Source organism: Rhinoderma darwinii, chromosome 11, assembly GCF_050947455.1.
Source record: "Rhinoderma darwinii isolate aRhiDar2 chromosome 11, aRhiDar2.hap1, whole genome shotgun sequence".
NCBI lineage: Eukaryota > Metazoa > Chordata > Amphibia > Anura > Rhinodermatidae > Rhinoderma > Rhinoderma darwinii.
In genome coordinates, this window is record NC_134697.1 from 25,046,293 (window position 1) to 25,066,154 (window position 19,862).

At 43.7% G+C, this 19,862-nt stretch overlaps 1 protein-coding gene across 5 annotated transcripts in view; it reads right to left on the reverse strand.

Annotated features, from left to right (window-relative positions):
- Positions 1 to 19,862, reverse strand: part of STK32C (serine/threonine kinase 32C) — a 210,020-nt gene that overhangs the window by 148,704 nt on the left and 41,454 nt on the right. For 4 of the 5 annotated variants that reach the window (XM_075843174.1, XM_075843177.1, XM_075843176.1 and 1 more), the window contains one exon: positions 19,113 to 19,309. The exons of the other annotated variant lie outside the window; for it this stretch is intronic. In XM_075843174.1, coding sequence (XP_075699289.1) covers position 19,113 — 1 coding nt within the window. In that variant the 5' untranslated portion in view covers positions 19,114 to 19,309. The remainder of the gene's footprint in view (positions 1 to 19,112; positions 19,310 to 19,862) is intronic. 5 annotated transcript variants of the gene reach the window in all.

Here is a 19,862-nt window from a genome sequence, read left to right on the forward strand (position 1 = left end):
ACTTTTTTCCAATGACCACGAGAAGAAAAGAGGTGTGCCCGTGATTTCCTAAACTAGTGGTGCTCCAGCACATTATTGTGATTAGAAGAATCGTGATTTTTTTTTTAGTTCACAGTAAATGCTGCTAATCAGTTCATATTAGTGTCTGAGCTGTAGACATAAATCATCTTTATTATTCATTAGGATTATGATGTTCCAATTTGTCCATAAAAAAATGGTGGCTCTACATATTTTCTAGATAAATTGTCCAGAAAAAAGAATTAGGCTGGGTTCATCCGACCTAGAACCCGCAGCACATTGTGGTGCAGTTTATCGGGCAAAACTTCTGTTGCAGAAAGCAGTGCTTGGAAAAAAAAAAGTTCATACAACGCGTCCCTCCATTGTCTGTGCAGTTCGGCCTCCTGGGATGACGCTGCAGCCTCTGATTAGCTCTTTAGTCACATGGGATGAAGCTTCAACCAAGGAGGTTGGACTGGAACAAGAACAGAAACCGTTGCTATGACAATGCCAGGGTGGTAAATATAAGGCCACATGGAGCGGCCCTGACATGGTCGCAACACGGCCAACAACCGCTCCGGCACCATGTTCGGCGCGGCTGTCAAACACCTAGTTAATGGCTGTGCATTACATTTCCTTCACTTTGTGGAATTTCCGCACAGAATTGTGTTGCAGAAATTCCGCAGCGTTTAGGCAACGTGGGAACCCGGCCTAAGGCCCCATGCACATGACCGTAATTGCGGACCTGTTCGGTTCTATTGGGCATGGACACCTTTCTGTATCGCTACGGATAGATGTCCGTGCCGTAGAACCGTACCGGGAATTATGGAGCATGTCCTACTTTTCGTATTTTACGGGCCGTGGTCCCATACATTGTTTGGGAGCACGGCCCGAAAATGCAGCTTGATGGCATGTGCACTTGATATGTAATTGATAATTAATGAGCAACTCCAATTATCTGGAACCTGCTGTCTAAGGATTTCTGCACACCTGGTGTAAATTTTACTTCAAATTGCCGCAGTCTTTCAATTCGGTTTATCATACCTCCCAACTTTTGAATTCGGAAAAGAGGGACATTTTAAGCCACGCCCCTAACCATGCCCAATATCCCGCATCAACACATCAAATCACAGCCAGATCCTTCTGCAAATAACAAGCACACATTGTCACTGCGGATCTCTAGACTGTCTGGATATCACAGATATTATGGATCCGGTTATATCTTCTTTATGTTACTTTTCCTATCTTGGGTATAACATTTGCTCATCACGGCAGCAGCAGCTGCAGGACAAACCAAAAGGCTGAGAACAATGAAAGTCAAGAGGGAGACCCTGTGGTTTGATAACTTCTCAATTGACAGGTAGCAGAGTTACATGATGGGGATTTTTTTTTCCAGTTGTGTAACTCTGCTACCGGTCAATGGAAAAATCATCCACCAGAGCCCCCCTATAGATTGCTCCACACACAGCCCCACTGTACATAGCGCCAGACACAGCCCCCCCTGTAGATAGCTGCACACACAGCCCCCTGTAGATCACTCCACACACAGCCCCTCTGTAGATTGCTCCACACACAGCCCCCCTGTACATAGCGCCAGATACAGCCCCCCTGTAGATTGCTCCACACACAGCCCCCCTGTAGATTGCTCCACACACAGCCCCCCTGTACATAGCGCCAGACACAGCCCCCCTGTAGATAGCTCCACACACAGTCCCCTGTAGATCACTCCACACACAGCCCCTCTGTAGATTGCTCCACACACAGCCCCCCTGTACATAGCGCCAGATACAGCCCCCCTGTAGATCGCTCCACACACAGCCCCCCTGTAGATTGCTCCACACACAGCCCCCCTGTACATAGCGCCAGACACAGCCCCCCTGTAGATAGCTCCACACACAGCCCCCTGTAGATCACTCCACACACAGCCCCTCTGTAGATTGCTCCACACACAGCCCCCCTGTACATAGCGCCAGATACAGCCCCCTGTAGATCGCTCCACACACAGCCCCCCTGTAGATTGCCACACACACAGCCCCCCTGTACATAGCGCCAGACACAGCCCCCTGTAGATAGCTCCACACATAGCCCCCTGTAGATAGCTCCAGATACAGCCCCCCTGTAGATTGCTCCACACAGCCCCCTGTAGATAGCTCCAGATACAGCCCCCCTTTACATAGCGCCAGACACAGCCCCCTGTAGATAGCTCCACACACAGCCCCCCTGTACATAGCTCCACACACAGCCCCGCTGTAGATAGCGCCACACACAGCCCCCCCCTGTAGATAGCGCCACACACAGCCCCCTGTAGATAGCTCCACACACAACCCCCTGTAAGCTCCACACACAGGCCCCCCTGTAGATAGCTCCACACACAGCCCCCCTGTAGATAGCTCCACACACAGACCCCCTGTATATAGCGCCAGACACAGCCCCCTGTAAATTGCTCCACACAGCCCCCTGTACATAGCGCCAGACACAGCCCCCATGTAGATAGCTCCCTGTAGGTAGCGCAACACAACCCCCTTATAAGAGGTAGCCGGCCCTACTACTGCCACTCTCCGCTCTGCTTTCACTCACCGTCAGAAGAAGGCAGGAGTCTTGCGGCGGCGTTTCTCACTGGTGTCGATGCCGGCCCGGGTGTGGACCAGTCCAGTCACCTGACCTGTCACCTGACCGGTGAGGTCAGATGACAGGTCAGGTGACTGGACTGGTCCACTCCCGTGCCAACATCGATCCCAGTGAGAACACCGCCGCAAGACTCCTGCCTTCTTTTGATCGCTGCAGCGATCAGCTGTTTGGATACAGCTGCAGCGCCAAGCGGGACATTTTTAAGACCGCCCGGGACGGTGGGGCAGCGGTGAGAAACCGGGACTGTCCCGCCATTTCCGGGACGGTTGGGAGGTATGGGTTTATGGTTGCACTGTTTTTACAGGTGCAACATAGGTTTTTAACGTGCTCCACCTCTATAAACCACAGGACCAAAAACCGCATTGAAAAAACACTGCAACCTATGGTAAAACCACATGTGGTTTTGCTGAGCAGTTTTTGACAGCACGGTACAGCCACCCTCTGAATCTCTGCTATTTTGCATTCAATAAAAAGTGCCCAATATGGATTAGCAAAAAAATGCCCAGTGCTTCAATATTTTCAAGGTCAGAAATAGAGTTGCTGCAAATTTGTAAATTGTATGGTGACTACAGCATTATAGTATTTTTATAAAATATTATAGAAGAAAATTAAGTCACATAAATACTCGAATCACAAGAAACTTGCACCATGTGCCAAGTACCTTAAAGGGGTTGTCCGGTAAAGATCTCTGCCTGTTGTTATTCAGTAGGAACATTAAGGCTGGGTTCACACGACCTATTTTCAGACGTATTGGAGGTGTTTTACGCCTCGAATTACGCCTGAAAACAAGCCTCGAATACGTCGGCAAACATCTGCCCATTCATTTCAATGGGTTTGCCCATATACTGTGCCAACGACCTGTAATTTTACGCGACGCTGTCAAAAGACGGCCTCGTCAAAGAAGTGCAGGACACTTCTTGGGACGTAATTAGAGCCGTTTTTCATTGAATCCAATGAAGAACAGCTCCAAATTACGTCCATAATTGACGCCTCGCAAAACACGAGTACGAGCAATTACGTCTGAAATGCAGGAGCTGTTTTCTCCTGAAAAAAGCTCCGTAATTTCAGACGTAATTGACGTTATCGTGTGCACATACCCTTATTGTTTACTTTTAGTGGATACAATTCTTTCCACGGCTTCTTTCCAGGTGCACGGCTCGTTACAGTTACAGTATGTGTATCAGAGCTGTGTCTTCTAGCGATCTCAGCTCCTGTTTGTCCATCACATGACCATGGACAGAATTGTATCTGGAAGTAAACAATGAATGTTTCTACTGAATAACAACAAGCAGAGATCTTGAAAACTGGGAGGAATTAATGCAGAAATTATATTGGAAAATTGTATAACTTTTAATGATATAAAAAATAACATTCATTTGCTGAAACTGGAAAACCCCTTTAAGCTGTAGAGGGTATATAGGGAAGTGCAGTATGTTTATTACGTATTTGCACCGTGCTACTGTTTTTTTGTATTTATTTTCTTCCACATTTATTCTTCAGTTGCCCGGGGAAACAAAAGAACGCACAAATGTTCTGCCTGGCTGTTGCCTCCAGTTTGCAGTAAATTCTGTGGCTGGCATTATTTCCCTTCTGTACGGTTTGCTTTTCAGTCGCTGTTGCTATAACAACCCAAGGTAATTGTGAATAACCTACAAGTCAATGTACGCTACTATATATCGAAGCCACTAACGTCATACCCTACGTTGGATATGTGGTGAATTCATCATTATTCCCCGTCCAGCCTTGCATCTATCTCCTGTTTGGCATATGCTCTATGCCCGATAGACAGACTGTCCAGCATAAAAGACACATTGTGAATCCAATAAATTAACGCAGTGTTGGTAATATTTAATACGTGAACTGGATTTCCAAGTAAAGTTATGGGAATAGTGGCTATAACACGGGGGCTGTGTGATTGATGGTTTCGTGCTAAGCTCATATACAACATGTTTTAACTACCCAGAGAAAAATATAAAGAAAAACAGGTTTGCCCACAGTCTCGGGGAACAGCTGCCGTCACAGTCCTTGGAGAGCGGCTCTTAATAACAAACTTACAGTAGATTCCTACCATCAGCAACAGCACAGCTTAAACGAATGATTCTGCTTTGATTAGTTAATTAGTTTTAAGATAAAGTGCACCCGTACACAAGGCGACAGAGCCGCAGTAATTGCCGTTCACCCAAGAACCGCGTGGCAAAAACGATGTGCCTGACCTGTCCTTGCCCTGAAATGGTGGCAACTCATGATAAACCGTGATTTTTTTGCCACGGGGTTCTCAGATTCATAGCAATTATCGTGCCTTGGCGTGCATCGTATATGTGCACCCTAAACTCAAGGCTACACCTAGACTTTTTGTAGAACTCTATTTTTCTATAGAAATGTCAAAACCTTAACGAGAAATTTGCAAGAGATTTTCATGTCACCCTATAGAGGAAAAAAATAGCTACTTTTTAGAATCGCTCAGAAATCCCAGCATATAGCAATTACAAAAAAAAAAAATGCTTGACTGAAGCGATTTTGAAGCTACTAAATGCATCCTATGCACATAAATTTCAGAGAAATGTTTTCACCCATAGTTTAGGTCTAGTCCCATCCTATGGGTGAAACAAAGAGCAAAAGTCATTAAAAATGTCTATAAAGTGATAGTTTCCCATAAATGTTTTCATGCCAGCACCTGCTCTATCTTAGTTACTGCATCATAATACATTTTTCAAGTGACGAGAAAGAAGAAGATGGGAATGTGGTATGGGGAAGGAGCTAGACTGACAATCAGAAAAGGCAATCTCAGTAAGGGTCTACGCACACAATGATGCCGCATGGTACATGCCACAGGTTTTTTTTCTGTATGGTCTTTCCGTATCTTCCACAGACTTTAATGAAGCATGTGCCATCTCTTCTCCTCCAAGACTGGGAACCAGACAACCCAGTTCTCAGAATTGATGGGGGTTCAGTGAAAATGCCTGAAAAGGTCTTACATAAAATCTTATGTTCCATCTGTTACCATTAAAGAGGCAATACTTCCATTGTGCTCAAATAATGTAAAATGCAAAAACAATTATACTACTATTACTATTATTATTATTATTATTATTATTTTTATTATCATGAATAATTATTTTGCATCCTTTAACCAACTTTACCCATCCTAACTGATGTAAAGAATACCTTTTTTTTTTTTTTGGTATCTCTCTGAACGGCATGCAATCTTGTCTGTGCCATAGGCTGACATTGGAGGCGACAAGATGCTTATAGATCAGTCGGCGTCCTGTCTCTTCTCTGACATAAGCAGCCATAGTACACAGCTCACCGTCCAGAAAGTGTACGACCCCTTTAACCCTATAGAATAATAATATTCTATATAATGTCTATAGGACTAGTTGTCACAAAGTGGGGTGTGGACCCACTGGGCCGTACCGCGTAGCGGGATGGCAGCTGGCCAAACAGGTAAAGTACAGAGTACAATAGTTCAGTGAGGATACCTGATGCTACGTAGACAGTAGTGAGGCAGGCACGTCCAGGACCAGGCGACAGGAAGACGTCAGGTGAGGCGTAGCAAAGCAAGCGTAGACTGAAGCACAGCACGACAACAGCTCAGCACGGCACTAGAACAGGATAGGACGGAAACAGGATACTGGAAGACACTGGGAGACCATTAGCATGACAAACTATGGGTAACAAACAACGCTCTGGCAAAGAGCAAGAGGGAAGAGGCCTTTTTATAGCCCAGGGCATCCTGGGCTAGATTGCAGACTACCTGCAAAATGCGCGCACTGGCCCTTTAAGACCGTGCACACGCGGGCGCGCGCGCGCCGGAGACGATCTCGAAGTCCGGAAGTGAGTGCTGGCGCCTCACAGGAGGACGACGCTGCACACAGGTAAGATGTCCATGGCCACGGCCATCAAGGTTTAAGTTAGAACGACGAGCCGTGGCCATAGACGTTACAGTATCCCCCCTCTTACGCCCCCTCTTCTTGGGACCAGAGCGGGAGAGAAACTTCCTCACGAGGACAGGAGCATCAATGTTCTCCTCTGGCTCCCAAGACCTCTCTTCTGGGCCGAACCCCCGCCAATCCACTAAATAAAATGTCCTTCCTCCCACCTTCTTGGTGGCCAGAATCTCCTTTACTTCGAAAGTCCCAGATGAGCCGCCAGGGACCACTGCGGATTAGGAGTCCTGGAGTAGCGGTTCTGGACCACGGGTTTCAGCAAGGAGACATGGAAGCAGTTAGGAATCTTGAGGGTAGGGGGGAGCCGCAGCTTGTAGGATACCGGGTTGATCTGTAGCAGGATTTCAAAGGGTCCGAGGAACCTAGGGGCAAATTTGCACGACAGCACCCTCAGCCGGATATTCCTAGAAGACAACCAGACTTTAGTCCCAGGAAGGAACTGCGGAGGAGCCCGTCTTCTTGTATCTGCCTTTCTCTTCATGCGGTCCACCGCCAACAGGATAGAAGATCGGGTCTGTTGCCAAATCTGTAGAAAGTCCCTGAAGGTCGAGTCGGCTGCAGGAACCTGGGACATAGTAGGGACAGGAAGAGGTATACGAGGATGCTGACCGTAGACGATGAAGAATGGACTTGAAGTGGTCGACTCACTGGTGTGGTTATTATAAGAGAACTCTGCCCACGGGAGCAACTGCACTCAATAATCATGCCGTCTGGAAACAAAGTGACGTATATAGTTCTCCATAATCTGGTTAACTCTCTTGACTTGCCCATTGGACTGGGGATGATAGGCCGAAGAGAACTCCAAGTTTACACCGAGGAGGCCGCAGAGTGCCCTCCAAAACTTCGAGGTGAACTGGACCCCTCGGTCCGAGACAATATGCAGGGGCAAGCCGAGAGAGATTGTTGGATGAAGAGGTCAGCCAATCGCGTAGCAGACGGCAGGCCGGTCAAGGGGATGAAATGAGCCATCTTGGAAAATCGATCCACCACCACCCAGATCACACTGCAACTCGCAGAAGAAGGAAGACCCGTGACAAAGTCCATAGCGGGCACAGGTCTGGAGTGAGCAACTTTATTTGCTGCGCATACCGTGCATGAGGAGACAAAGTCCATGATATCTTTGGGTAGCGTGGGGCACCAGAAATGATGGGTGATTAGATCTTGGGTCTTACGAGCACCCGCGTGACCTGCCAGCTTGGAACTGTGACCCCAGCGAAGAATTCTTCCTCTGTCTGCCAGATGCACAAAAGTCCTTCCCGAAGGAATGTCTCTAACTTGCAGGGGATTCACAGAGAAGATGCAGGATGGGTCAATAATATTCTGTGGAGATTCCAAAGTGTCCTCAGTTTCAAAAGATCTAGACAAGGCGTCTGCCCTCACATTCTTGTCGAGGGGTCGGTAGTGGAGTTCGAACCGGAACCGAGCAAAGAACAACGACCACCTGGCTTGATGAGGATTTAACTGCTGGGCCGTCTGTAGGTAGGTCGAATTCTTGTGATCCGTGAGGATCAGGATAGGATGAACCGCGCCCTCCAGTAGATGTCTCCACTCCTGCAGAGCCAGCTTGATGGCCAGTAACTCTCGATCCTCAATCGAGTATTTGTGCTGTGCGGAAGAAAACAGCTTCGAATAGTAGCCACATACCACAGCGTTGCCTTTCGATCCTCTCTGGAACAACAGTGCACCAGCACTAGCCGAGGAAGCGTCCACCTCTAATGAAAAATGTAGAGATACATCAGGATGGCGCAGAATGGAGGCAGACGTGAAGGCTTTTTTTAAGGATTCAAATGCGGCTTCAGCCTCCGGAGTCCACATTTTGGCATTCATACCCTTCTTAGTGCGGGTACAGATAGGGGCTGTCAAAGAAGAGAAGTTGGGAATGAACAGTAGAAGTTGGAGAATCCTAGGAAGCGTTGTATGGCCCTTAAGCCTTGGGGGCATGGCCACTCCAGGACAGCCTTTACCTTCTGGGGGTCCATCTTGAGGCCCTGATCGGAGATGATATAGACCAGGAAGGATAGAGACTTCTTCTCAAACACAAACTTCTCCAGCTTGGCATAAAGGTTGATTCTCTCTTAGACGGAGCAACACCTGGCGGACATGACTTTGATGAGTTACTGGATTTGGGGAAAAAATCAAAATGTCATCGAGATACACCACAACACAAACATAAAGGAGATCACGACAAATGTATTTGACAGATTTGTGAAATACTGCGGGGGCGTTACACAGGCCGAAGGGCATAACTAAGTATTCGTAGTGCCCATCACGAATATTAAAGGCAGTCTTCCACTCATCACCTCGACGAATCCATATCAGATTGTAGGCCCCCCGCAGGTCCAGTTTAGAAAAAATTTAGCCCCCCGTATGCGATCAAACAGTTCAGAGAACAAAGGCAGAGGGTACCTGTTCTTCACCGTGATCTGATTTAGGCCTCGGTAGTCAATGCAAGGTCGTAGCGATCCATCTTTTTTCTTAACAAAGAAGAACCCCGCTCTGGCTGGGGATGAGGTTTTACGAATGAAACCCCTCTCCAGGTTCTCCTTAATGTAGGCCAACATGGACTGGGTCTCTGGCAAGGAGCGAGGGTACACTCTACCACAAGGAGGAGACGATTCAAGAACCTGGTCGATCAGACAATCATATGCTCGGTGTGGCAGCAAGGTCTCAGCCTTTTTATTGAAGACATCGGAGAACATGGAGAAACAAGAAGGCAACCCTGTCAATGGCTGAAGAGGAGCAGACTATGGCGACTGGATATGGGCCAGACAGCGGTCAAGACACTTCAGGCCCCACTGGAGAACCTCTCCAATGTTTCAATCCAAGACGGGGCATGCAGGCGGAGCCAAGGCAAACCCAGCAGCACAGGGTTGTCGGCCTTGGACAGGACGAACAGGGAGATGAGCTCAGCATGAAGAGCTCCCACTTGGAGTCTCAACGGCATGGTTACGGACACAACTGGGTCAGGCAATGGCAGTCAATTCACCGAGGCAACGATTAACGGCCTTTCAAGCAGGATAGTAGGTAACTGAAGAAGATCCACCAGGTCTTGACAGATTGAGTTGGCTGCAGAGCCGGAGTCCAGGTAGGCAGAGACCGGATGGGGCCTCTCGCCAGCTATAATGGTTACAGGAATGAATAGTTTGGAAGAGAGTTCTCGATTCAATGTGTTGATGCTCAGGGTTGCCTCTCCAACCAAACCTAGGCGCTGGGGTTTTTTGGTCTCTGAGGGCACAGATGCACAACATAGCCAGCGAGGCCGCAATATAAGCAAAGTCCAGAGGTGCGCCTGCACGGTTTCTCCTAGACCTATAGTTTTAGTCGGTCTACTTGCATCGGGACCTCGTGCAAAGCCATAGCAGCGAGCAAGAGGCATTGCTGGAAGTTGGGCACCGTCACTCCTGACGAACCTCATCAGATCTCTCCCTCAGCCTTATGTCTACCCGAGTAGCAAGCAGAATCAAGTCGTCCAAGGCAGGAGGCAGGTCTCGAGCGGCCAATTCTCGTCCTTGATCTCGGATGACAGGCCATGCCAAAAGGATGCCACCAAGGCCTCATTGTTCCAGGATAGCTCTGCTGCCAGATTCCGGAACTGGATTGTATATTCGCCCACGGAGGTGTCCTCTTTGCGTAGGTTGAAGATGGCAGTGGCTGCCGATGAGACTCAACCTAGCTTCTCGAAAACAGTTCGGAATATTCGTACGAACCCCTGGAAAGCTTGGGTCTCGGGACCCTAACGTTCCAAGATAGGATTAGCCCATGCCAGGGCCTTGCCAGTCAGAAGGGATATGATAAATGCGATCTTGGCTCTGTCCGACGGGAATGCTCGGGAGTGCAGGGTAAAATGAATGTGGCATTGGTTCAGAAACCCCCGCTGGAGACAGTCTCGAAGTCCGGAAGTGAGTGCCGGCGCCTCACAGGAGGACGACGCTGCACACAGGTAAGATGTCCATGGCCAAGGCCATCAAGGTTTAAGTCAGAACGACGAGCCGTGGCCATAGATGTTACACTAGGTATCATTATGGCTTTAAAACCACACTGTCCAGACAGCATCCTAACAGTTAATATGAAAATCCGCCATGTCCATGAACTAAACATAAACTTCTTCAAGATCCCCAACACAAAAGGGGTTTACAATATAAAGCTGCAGAAGCATACTGAGCTAAAAGCAGATGGGAAGTTTTTAAACACCATCCACAATGGTTGCTATGAGGGGGTTTGTTGTTTTGTTCTGATGAGTCATACAGCCAATAGTGATCATTCAGGTAAATTGACAGCAGAATAAAAAATATCAGAGAGATTGAATGCAAAAAGTCCTCCATAGAAATGTATTGTCAGATAAAAACGACTCCATATAGTACTGTACCAAGTAAAGGTTGTGCATAAAAATAAATCCCAACCTGGGATCATTACAACCGAGTCTGATTATTAAAAGGCGGAGTATGACAGCAAAAGTAAAAAAAAAAAACAACAAACACTTTTAGACTTTTTTATTAGCAAAAATTTAAATTTCTTGTTACTCCCAGAGCCCCGATGTCACGGCAGCACCATCCTCTCTCTTCCGGTTATGAGGCATAACATACTAATTAATCACGAACTGAATTGCTACAAGTCCCCGCATTCCCCTCTGCTCCTCACATTTGCACGCTATTACTATGCGCAGCAATGGTTTCTTCTATTCTAGCACAAAAAGTGGGCTGACTTAGTAACCCCAGTGTAAGAGTGGCAGCCCCTTATGCTCATGTGCTTGATGACATGCCAACACAAATGGGAATGGGAGCAATGAGTCTGTGTTGGCACGTCGTCAATATTGAGGAAATTACAGGGATTCTGGCACCATGTGTCTGGGATTGCATTTTGAAACAGAATACTATCATAAAAGAGGAGTATATCATGGAAAGTGTTGCGGCCAGACATACCTGTTTTGGTGCAAAATTAGCACAAACCCCACTTCTTTTGCAGGACTATTATATAATAATATATTTTCTCATAGGTTGCCAGACTTTGCTTCTACCATCCTGTCCATGGTTTCTATCCAGGTTCCTATTACAGGACTAATATCTTTCAATTCATACAACAGTAGGTCTTGGATATGATGTATCTTAACTGGGTATTTCCACTTTAGACATTTATGTACGGAATTTTGAGACTCACGTCTATCTCCATAAAAAGGGTTACCTAACCCCTGTCTCATCTGGTGAAGCAGCCGTCGGCCACTGCATCCAGTTGGAGAATGAATGGAGAGGTGACCGAGTGTGGCATTCTCCATTGATTTCTATGGGTGTTACAGAAAGAGCTGTGAATATGCCATAAATTTCTAAGGTGGGAGTAACGCTTTAATTCTGCCCAGAAATGCCCTACAAATATCCATGGTTGCCAACCCAGTTTAAATAAAGCCCTTTTGATAAGTAAGTCATGCGTGTCATTTGCATGTGATGTGGGTATCGGAGTCATGCCTTCACATATGCCAGCACAGAGCATAAGGTCAGACTATTGGTGAACTGCTGGTGACCAAACCAATGACTTGGCAAGTTGACAACCAAAACCAATCATCAGAAGGTTATCTGAATTATTAGGGTGATGTTTTTCTCCATGCATTAAACATATTGCCTCTGATTTTATTGACCGTATCAAAATAATAAAATAAAGAACTAAAATCGCTATGCTACTTGAAGCCAATTTTCGAAGTTCTTCAATAGAAAATGTAACCTACAGCCTGTCTGTCCCTTTTGCTATTAACAGATTTCCCTGTAAAACCTGTGCCCTCGAGCAGTGATTTGTATATGCTTTCTATACCAGGAATATGACATTTGCATGACCTTGAAGAACATTTCACAAGTTGTCCCTATGATAAGCTGTGAATTAGCTGCAGGTACATAGAAAGTCTATATCATGTACCAAGTAATGGATTTCCTCCCGAGAATCATATTACACTCATTGGCGGACTGTGGTTGGACTCTCCAGGAAAAATAACCAGAGGTAAAACAAATGCATATTAAATATCACATTGCATCTCATAATTCATATAAAGGACACCTGTCAAGCTATTGAGGAATTGGTTTAAATACGAGGAACTTCTACATATGCAGGGAGATCATGCTAGTAGTATAATGATGCTATATATCCGCATTTATAGGGGTTGATTGGATACAAAAAGAACAGCTACAAAACATATATTACACAGATAGACAAATTTCAAAGGTCACTATGTAATGCTTTATTTCCCCTGCGGTGGCGCTGCAGAAGAACTATACACTTGCTGTCTGGTTCCCACACAGATTACAGCTGCTGATCACTTGGGGTTCCAGCAGAAGGACGGTAATTACCTTATTTTCGGGGGACCCTTCTAACAAAACGGGATTTTCCAAAGACAACTTTCCCAAAAAATAATGGTTCACTTATTAATATAAATTTTTCATTTGTCTTTTTCTCCTAGATTTTCCTGTATTTGGGAGAGCTGGTTGACAACCTTGTGCCCTATGGCATACATTCAACATATACTGTACGTCATCAACATTTCCACACACATCTACAACTAATATCCAAAAAAGAAGCCAGAGATGTGAACAGAGCCTTATTATTATAGCCACCTGTACAGCTCACATAGGGGGATATCATCCAGTTTCACATGACCCCTGAATGGCAAATCTTTTTATGGAACTTTATATCCTCTTTGCCATAACTAGCCAGATCTACATTTTAAACACCTTCACTCAAGAGTATTACTCAAAGACTATCAAAGCAATATGGGAATTACAGGCACACGTTTGGCCTAATTCCCATTTATTTTGCCGTAATTAAACAGATACTCCATCTAACAAATTAGATCTTGATCACTAGTGGCAGCCGTGAAATACATAGAAATTTAAAAGATTTTCTATATAAATAGCACAGGCAATTTAGATGCAGATAGATGGTGACCTCTGACAATAAGTCAAAGCAAAAGCCAGTAAATAAAGTAAGCCACAGGTGAAGGAAGTGCGTTAATGATCTTTATTTAGTTTAATTTCGTGCTCTTGAAAACGAAAACGTAGAGTTCATTCATCTTCCCAGCAGTTCAAGACATAACAGGCTATAAATATCTTCATTGCAGGAGCTAAAGACAGGTTGCTTAAAGGACCCATGTACCATTACAAGGTGAATATACAGAATGTCCTTTTATTTTTTTATCACCTTTTACCCTACGCATTTACAGGCAGTTGTACAGTAATTATAGTATAGCGTAGTGGTTAATGACATAAGAGATTTAGGGAGTCCCACAGGGAGCCCCAGCTACATTTTTTGGTGGAGGCTAAAAATTAACTAGAGAAAGTGTATAACTATAGGGCAGCAAAATAAGATGTCAAGATGGCAACCATTAGTAGCATACGTAGAAGAGAGGGGGCACAAATGCAAAAATCAAAATAGCCCTCCATTATGGTACTGGTTTTGCAGTAAAGGACAGAAAGACCCAAGGAGAAAAAAATAAGACTTTCGGGCACCCCCACCCTTTCGTTTCAAAAAAGTGGGTGTAGCTTGGCGGAAGAGTACATGGCCACCCGTGGCGCGATACAATTACTATAATTTACTCTAGAAACTGGCATAAATTATAGTCGAATTTAAGCCAGCTCCTGACTGGCGTAGATGTGGTTCAGTGTCGGACTGCCACCTGAAGATACTACAAATTGATTAAGAGGTGTGCGCATGTATGTCCATTACATGACTATGACTGATTTTGAAAAAAAACTAAGGAATTGATTGATACAGGAAGTATATTAGAAAACTGTATACGTTTTCATTACACAACAAATAATATTTATTTGCTATAACCAGAATACCCCTCAAAAATGTGTAGAAAATATTATTAACCTCAAACTACCAAGTGAGGCATAACACCATCGCCAGTTCTGATTTTCACTCCATGAAGCCAGAGATTTTTCTTAAGAAGTGGCCTTTTTTGATGAATATGCTTTAATAGAAAGAAATTGAATCTTTAATTGCCTTTCTCAAGACCTTTCTTGAGTTTTGGAACTTAATTAATTTAAGCTAAGTTCACAGTTGGTGAGCCGATGGCGATGACATTACATGTGTTAATATATACTGCTGGGGAGACCGCACTGACCGCACCGCTTGACTGAGCATTGTGCATTGTGGCCAAAATTAATCTTACAACCACAGGGATAATGTGCAGGCCTCCATCCATTTTCCTGCTTTATAGACAGCTACAGAGTAATTTTCTACCCCAAAAAATAACTTCCTTTTTACGCAGTCTATGGAAGCCGCTCATAATCCTAAAGCATTTTGGATGATATACTATATACACAGTCGAGTCACATTATTGTGACCACCTCCTACCTTCGACATCGGCAGCGCGTAGCCCATGAAGGAAGTGATGTGCCGTGGGCTGGCTTGGTGGGTATATAAGGTGTGCGATAGGCTGTCTGATCAGATATCACTCGTTGCCATCGTTAAAAGGGGCGATTTATCAGAGTTGCAAAAAGCAATGAATATTGGCTTTCATGTCAAGGGTGGCAGTATTTCTCAAACAGCGCAGTTTGTGAACTGTTCGCGTGCTGCTGTGGTGAAAGTGTATCGTGAGTGGATAAATGGTACCATTGGGAATAACCGACGTGGAAACTGCGGAGCACCACGTGCCATTGATGTGAGAGGTGAATGTTGGCTACGAAGGTGCGCAAGGGCCAAACGACACACTACAGTGGAGCAGCTCACAGTGAAAATCAACCAGGGGGCTACCAGACGTGTGTCTAAAACAACAGTTCAGTGAACCCTACTGCACATGGAGCTCCGAAGCAGACGGGTGGTCACTGCTCCTATGCTAACAAAGGTGCATCGGAAATCGGAGTATCGGATTTGGACCACCGAAGATTGGCAAAGGGTTGCCTTCTCTGATGAGTCACGTTTCTCCTTCATCGAAAGGATGGACGTTGGCGGGTCAGGTGAGACACATCAGAGAACAAACACCCTGCAACCATTGCATGCATAATTTACCAATTTGTTTGCAAACTCACTTCTGTGTAACAGTAAATGTGATTGGTCAAAGCTATCACTGAAACTACAGCCTTAAGACTCATTTAGTGATAGACACACCCCTTAGACTCATTCACTACAAAGTAATATTTCCGTCAAAACAGCTAGACAGGACACTAAGAGACTAGAGACCTCATTTAATAGAATCCTCTAATGAGAACGTTTTGTAATAAAACATTGGTTATAGCTTAAAAAACTGCTACAGTCAAAACAGTGATCCAAAATTCTTTAACAGAGAAGTGAAAGACTGATATCAAATGATGGGTAGCCCTGGTTTAGTAGAAATCAGGGAGACAGCGCTATTCAGGTCAGTTAATCATTTCACCTTATATGACCTAATGACAGGTCCTCTTTAACCCTATAGGAGTTAGGCTTTAGTTCTGTTGCTAATAATTGCTGGAATATTGATTATTACTATAAGGATGCAGTCACAAGTGGAACATTTGCCTTGTATTTCTGCAACGTAAACGTCGGTACACATCTGCGCTTGCCATTCCGTTATTCTCTTCTGTCAGAGGAGCTGTACAAAGGAATAACCGGAAGTGCCGGTTCTGTTGCACCACGGACACCACCGGCGGCCAACGAATACAATGGGTTTCATCAGCTTTCTGCCAGGGTGTCCATCGTTTTACTGGAAACAATAGCGCAGCATGCTGAGCTTCAGTTTCTGGTAATCTCGGCCGCATCGGCGATGGAGGTCCCTAACGGAGCCTTTAACGCAGGTGTGAAGCGGTTCTAAAAATACGCTGAGGAAAGCTTTTCAATGCAAGCCTATAGGAAAATTATTACGCAACTCCAGAAATGAAGAAATCTGTTGCGGAAAATTTTTACAGTTTTTAGTAAAAAAAAAAAGTTCAAATATGTTGCGGAAATACAAGGCAAATATTTCACGTCTGACTGCATCCTAAGACAGCAATCAAAGCCATTTTGAATAAATGACCTCCAGGTGGGTTATGGTTATGCTATGGGGGCAGATGCAATGGAGAGAGCTTTTTATTGACAGTGCTTTAGATGTAATATAAGGAGTATATTAAGAAAATAAATTCAGGCCTTGAAATACTTGCACTTTCACAGCAGATGCACTTAAAACATTAATCCAGTGATAAATTATTGCCTATTTAATCATCATCTCTGTATAGGCTTCTTATGCGAAGAATTCTACTCCTTGCTACTTTCATCTCCCGGCTGAGGGCTGTAAACAAAAACAATGGAAAGTTGATCTGCCAGTAATGTTGTATAATGGCAGCCAAGAACACCATTACTTTATATTATTATTACTTGTAGACATTACCAAGGACACCCTACTGAATCATTAAAGGAACTACAATGTGTTTTACTAAGTATGTATTCACCTCTCACAATCCTGTCTACTACAGTATTTATTTTATTTATGTGTTTATTAGAAATACCTAAAGACTTCATAATGTATTTGCATTATGCATGCTGCATTGAACTAGGCATATGATTTAACTTTGGCAGCTGAGTAAATCTTTTTTTAATCACATAATGAGTCATAAGGAAGTTTAATAAAGAATTATTTTATTATGTAACATTTACGATAACTGCAAATTATTACATTAGAAGACAAAAGTAACAAATTGAATGTAACGGTTCATGGTTGGTGGAACCTTCCTATGTGATCTCCATTTGACTAATTATGTGACTAAAATTGGTGCCTCAAAAAAGCATCAATGAGGAGAGGCAAAAAACAAAAACATTTAGTCAATTAGGCTAAAATTGGCTGTCATTAAAGGGTTAGTAAATATAATGTATTTAGTTTACTTTCAAGTAATTTATTTTCGTTTTAAAATTCATGAGACTTTTTTGATGTAAGGATAGAATATACATATAGAAAATCCAAAGGGGTAAATACTTTTTACCGACACTGGGGGTAATTTATCAATTGTGTCGTAGGTTCAATTTACTAGATGGCAAAAATGGTGCAAATTGAGGCAAATTCATCAGTCGGTATAACTCGCTAGTCATGTTAGACACACTTCTCTTTCTTATGCCACCTCGTGGCTGGTGTACAGGTACACTGTATTATGCCCCAAAAAAGGACATAGGTCTTTAATAAAAACAAATTTTATAAAACCAATTTTCTAGACTGTTTTCAAAAATATAGAGGTAGGCTAAAAAGTATCTAAAATGCATAATAAAATTGTCACAAACATCTATTAATAATTTTTGTTTTAAGACATCTTGTAATTCTGGTGCACTGCGCACTCGAGTATTGGACTAGTATTTTGTTGTCATACAACATGTTCCAAATTCCTCAACTGTTGATGAATATAGTGCTGGCTAAAAACGATGCCGGGTCAATAAAATTATTGACAAATGAGTCGCAAATGTGTCAAAAGAACTTCCAATGTATTTACAGCAAAATAATTTGATTTTGGATATAGAAGTGTTTTGATATATTATGTACTACCTCCCCTCCTTCTACAGCAGAGCAGGTTCAATTTTAATTCTCCTTGACTTCATCTACAGTGAACACCAACTGCCCCCACGTCTGAGGGTAAAAGTACAGTGGAGTCCAGCCTCATCAACTGCTGAACCCCATAACTAGGGTCAGACTGGCCCACCAAAATACCAGAGGACCCTCTGGCGGGCCCAGGCTTTGCTCAATAATGGGCCCTAAGGTCCAGCAGCAGGCAATCCCATTTGGAGCTGACTTTGTATCCAATCACTTGCCAAAGGGGTCTATTTCTAATGAGCTGATTCACAAATAACCTATTTAGACCTTATTAATGATATTTCCTGCGTGAGCAATGATAATAACAAAGGATAAATGTGCACATGTTCTATATAGACAGATGGTGGCCCTCAAAATAATTTCCTCTGTTGGGGCCATGGATTATTGTTTGATGCTGCCCAAAGCAACTACAATATCTGTTACACATGATCCAGAACTATAATAATGTGATTATTCAACCCAAAATATTTCTCTATCTTTCTTAATCTACATGGTCCCTAGAAAAACGTTCTCTTAGAACCGAAAATTTGGCTACAAAGGGTGATTGATATTTAGTCTATTTATTATACTGATATAACTGCACCCAAAACATTTCTTGTGGAGAAAGCCATTACATTTACCCAGTGATTGGTAGTGATTGACAGGTGGTGCTTGTGACGATGTTGTTGCATTTCCCAAGCAGCCGCTGCCATTGTATAAGAGTTGAAGAACAAGTATAATGTAAGTAGAAGACTGCTATAGAGAAAAACAAATTAACAGTTAAAATATACGTAGTTACAACCCCAAATATTTTTCTCATTTACTGTTTTACTGCCTGAATCAGCTTAAGCCCAAGTCCTGTGTCACCTCCACCACAGTTCCTCATATACTGGCATGTGCCACCAACTGGATACTACTCTATGAACCACAACCTGGGGACACCCTATAGTCCACACTTTGTGAGGAATAAAGGTGACTACCAGTGCTCAGTCCACACTCCAGTTTAACTGTTCGTGGCACATAGGATTCACTGCCAGGTCCACTATAGTTGTACTTACTTGGAATCCGCTGTTCTGTAGTTCAACTGGACTTCCATTGAAGAGCACCCATCTCCAACAATACTGGTCATGTAATAGGGTTGATTAGAAGTAACAGTTAATAGGATTGTTATGACTCTATGGTTCAACATTGTTGTCCATGGTTTGCCAGGGTTCAACTTATTTTAATCACTGAAATTATTTGAAACTTGTCCAGTCTTGGTAAAAAAAAACAAAAAAAAACGATATAAATATACCATAGATCTTTTATACATACACTTAGAGATTTAACATGTGAACATGTGCTTTACCATGATTATAGGGTTTTATTTTTTCATAAAGGAATTATTCAAATAAGAACTGTAAAAGGTCATGGAGCAGTAGAATATTGTCATCTCCACACAGATTAAATGTAGAATATAGGGTGTAATTTCTCCTCAAAGTCATGGTAAAGTTCATGTTGGTTAAATAATCAGCATGATATTTAGGATAGAAGGTAGATAGAACGTATCTTGCAGTTAATACCATGACATGCAGATTTTTATCCATATGCCGAGCCCCATAAATTACAAGCTTAATGTTCTATATGTGTAGTTGGAAAACCACCTATAACCTATCTATACCAAAAGTATGTGGACAACCATCCTTATTATTGAGTTAAGGTGTTGAGTCACACCCTTTGCAAACAGTTGCATAAAATCAAGCACACAGCCTTGCAATCTCCATAGACAAACATTGGTAGTAATCGTACTGAAGAGCTCAGTGACTTTA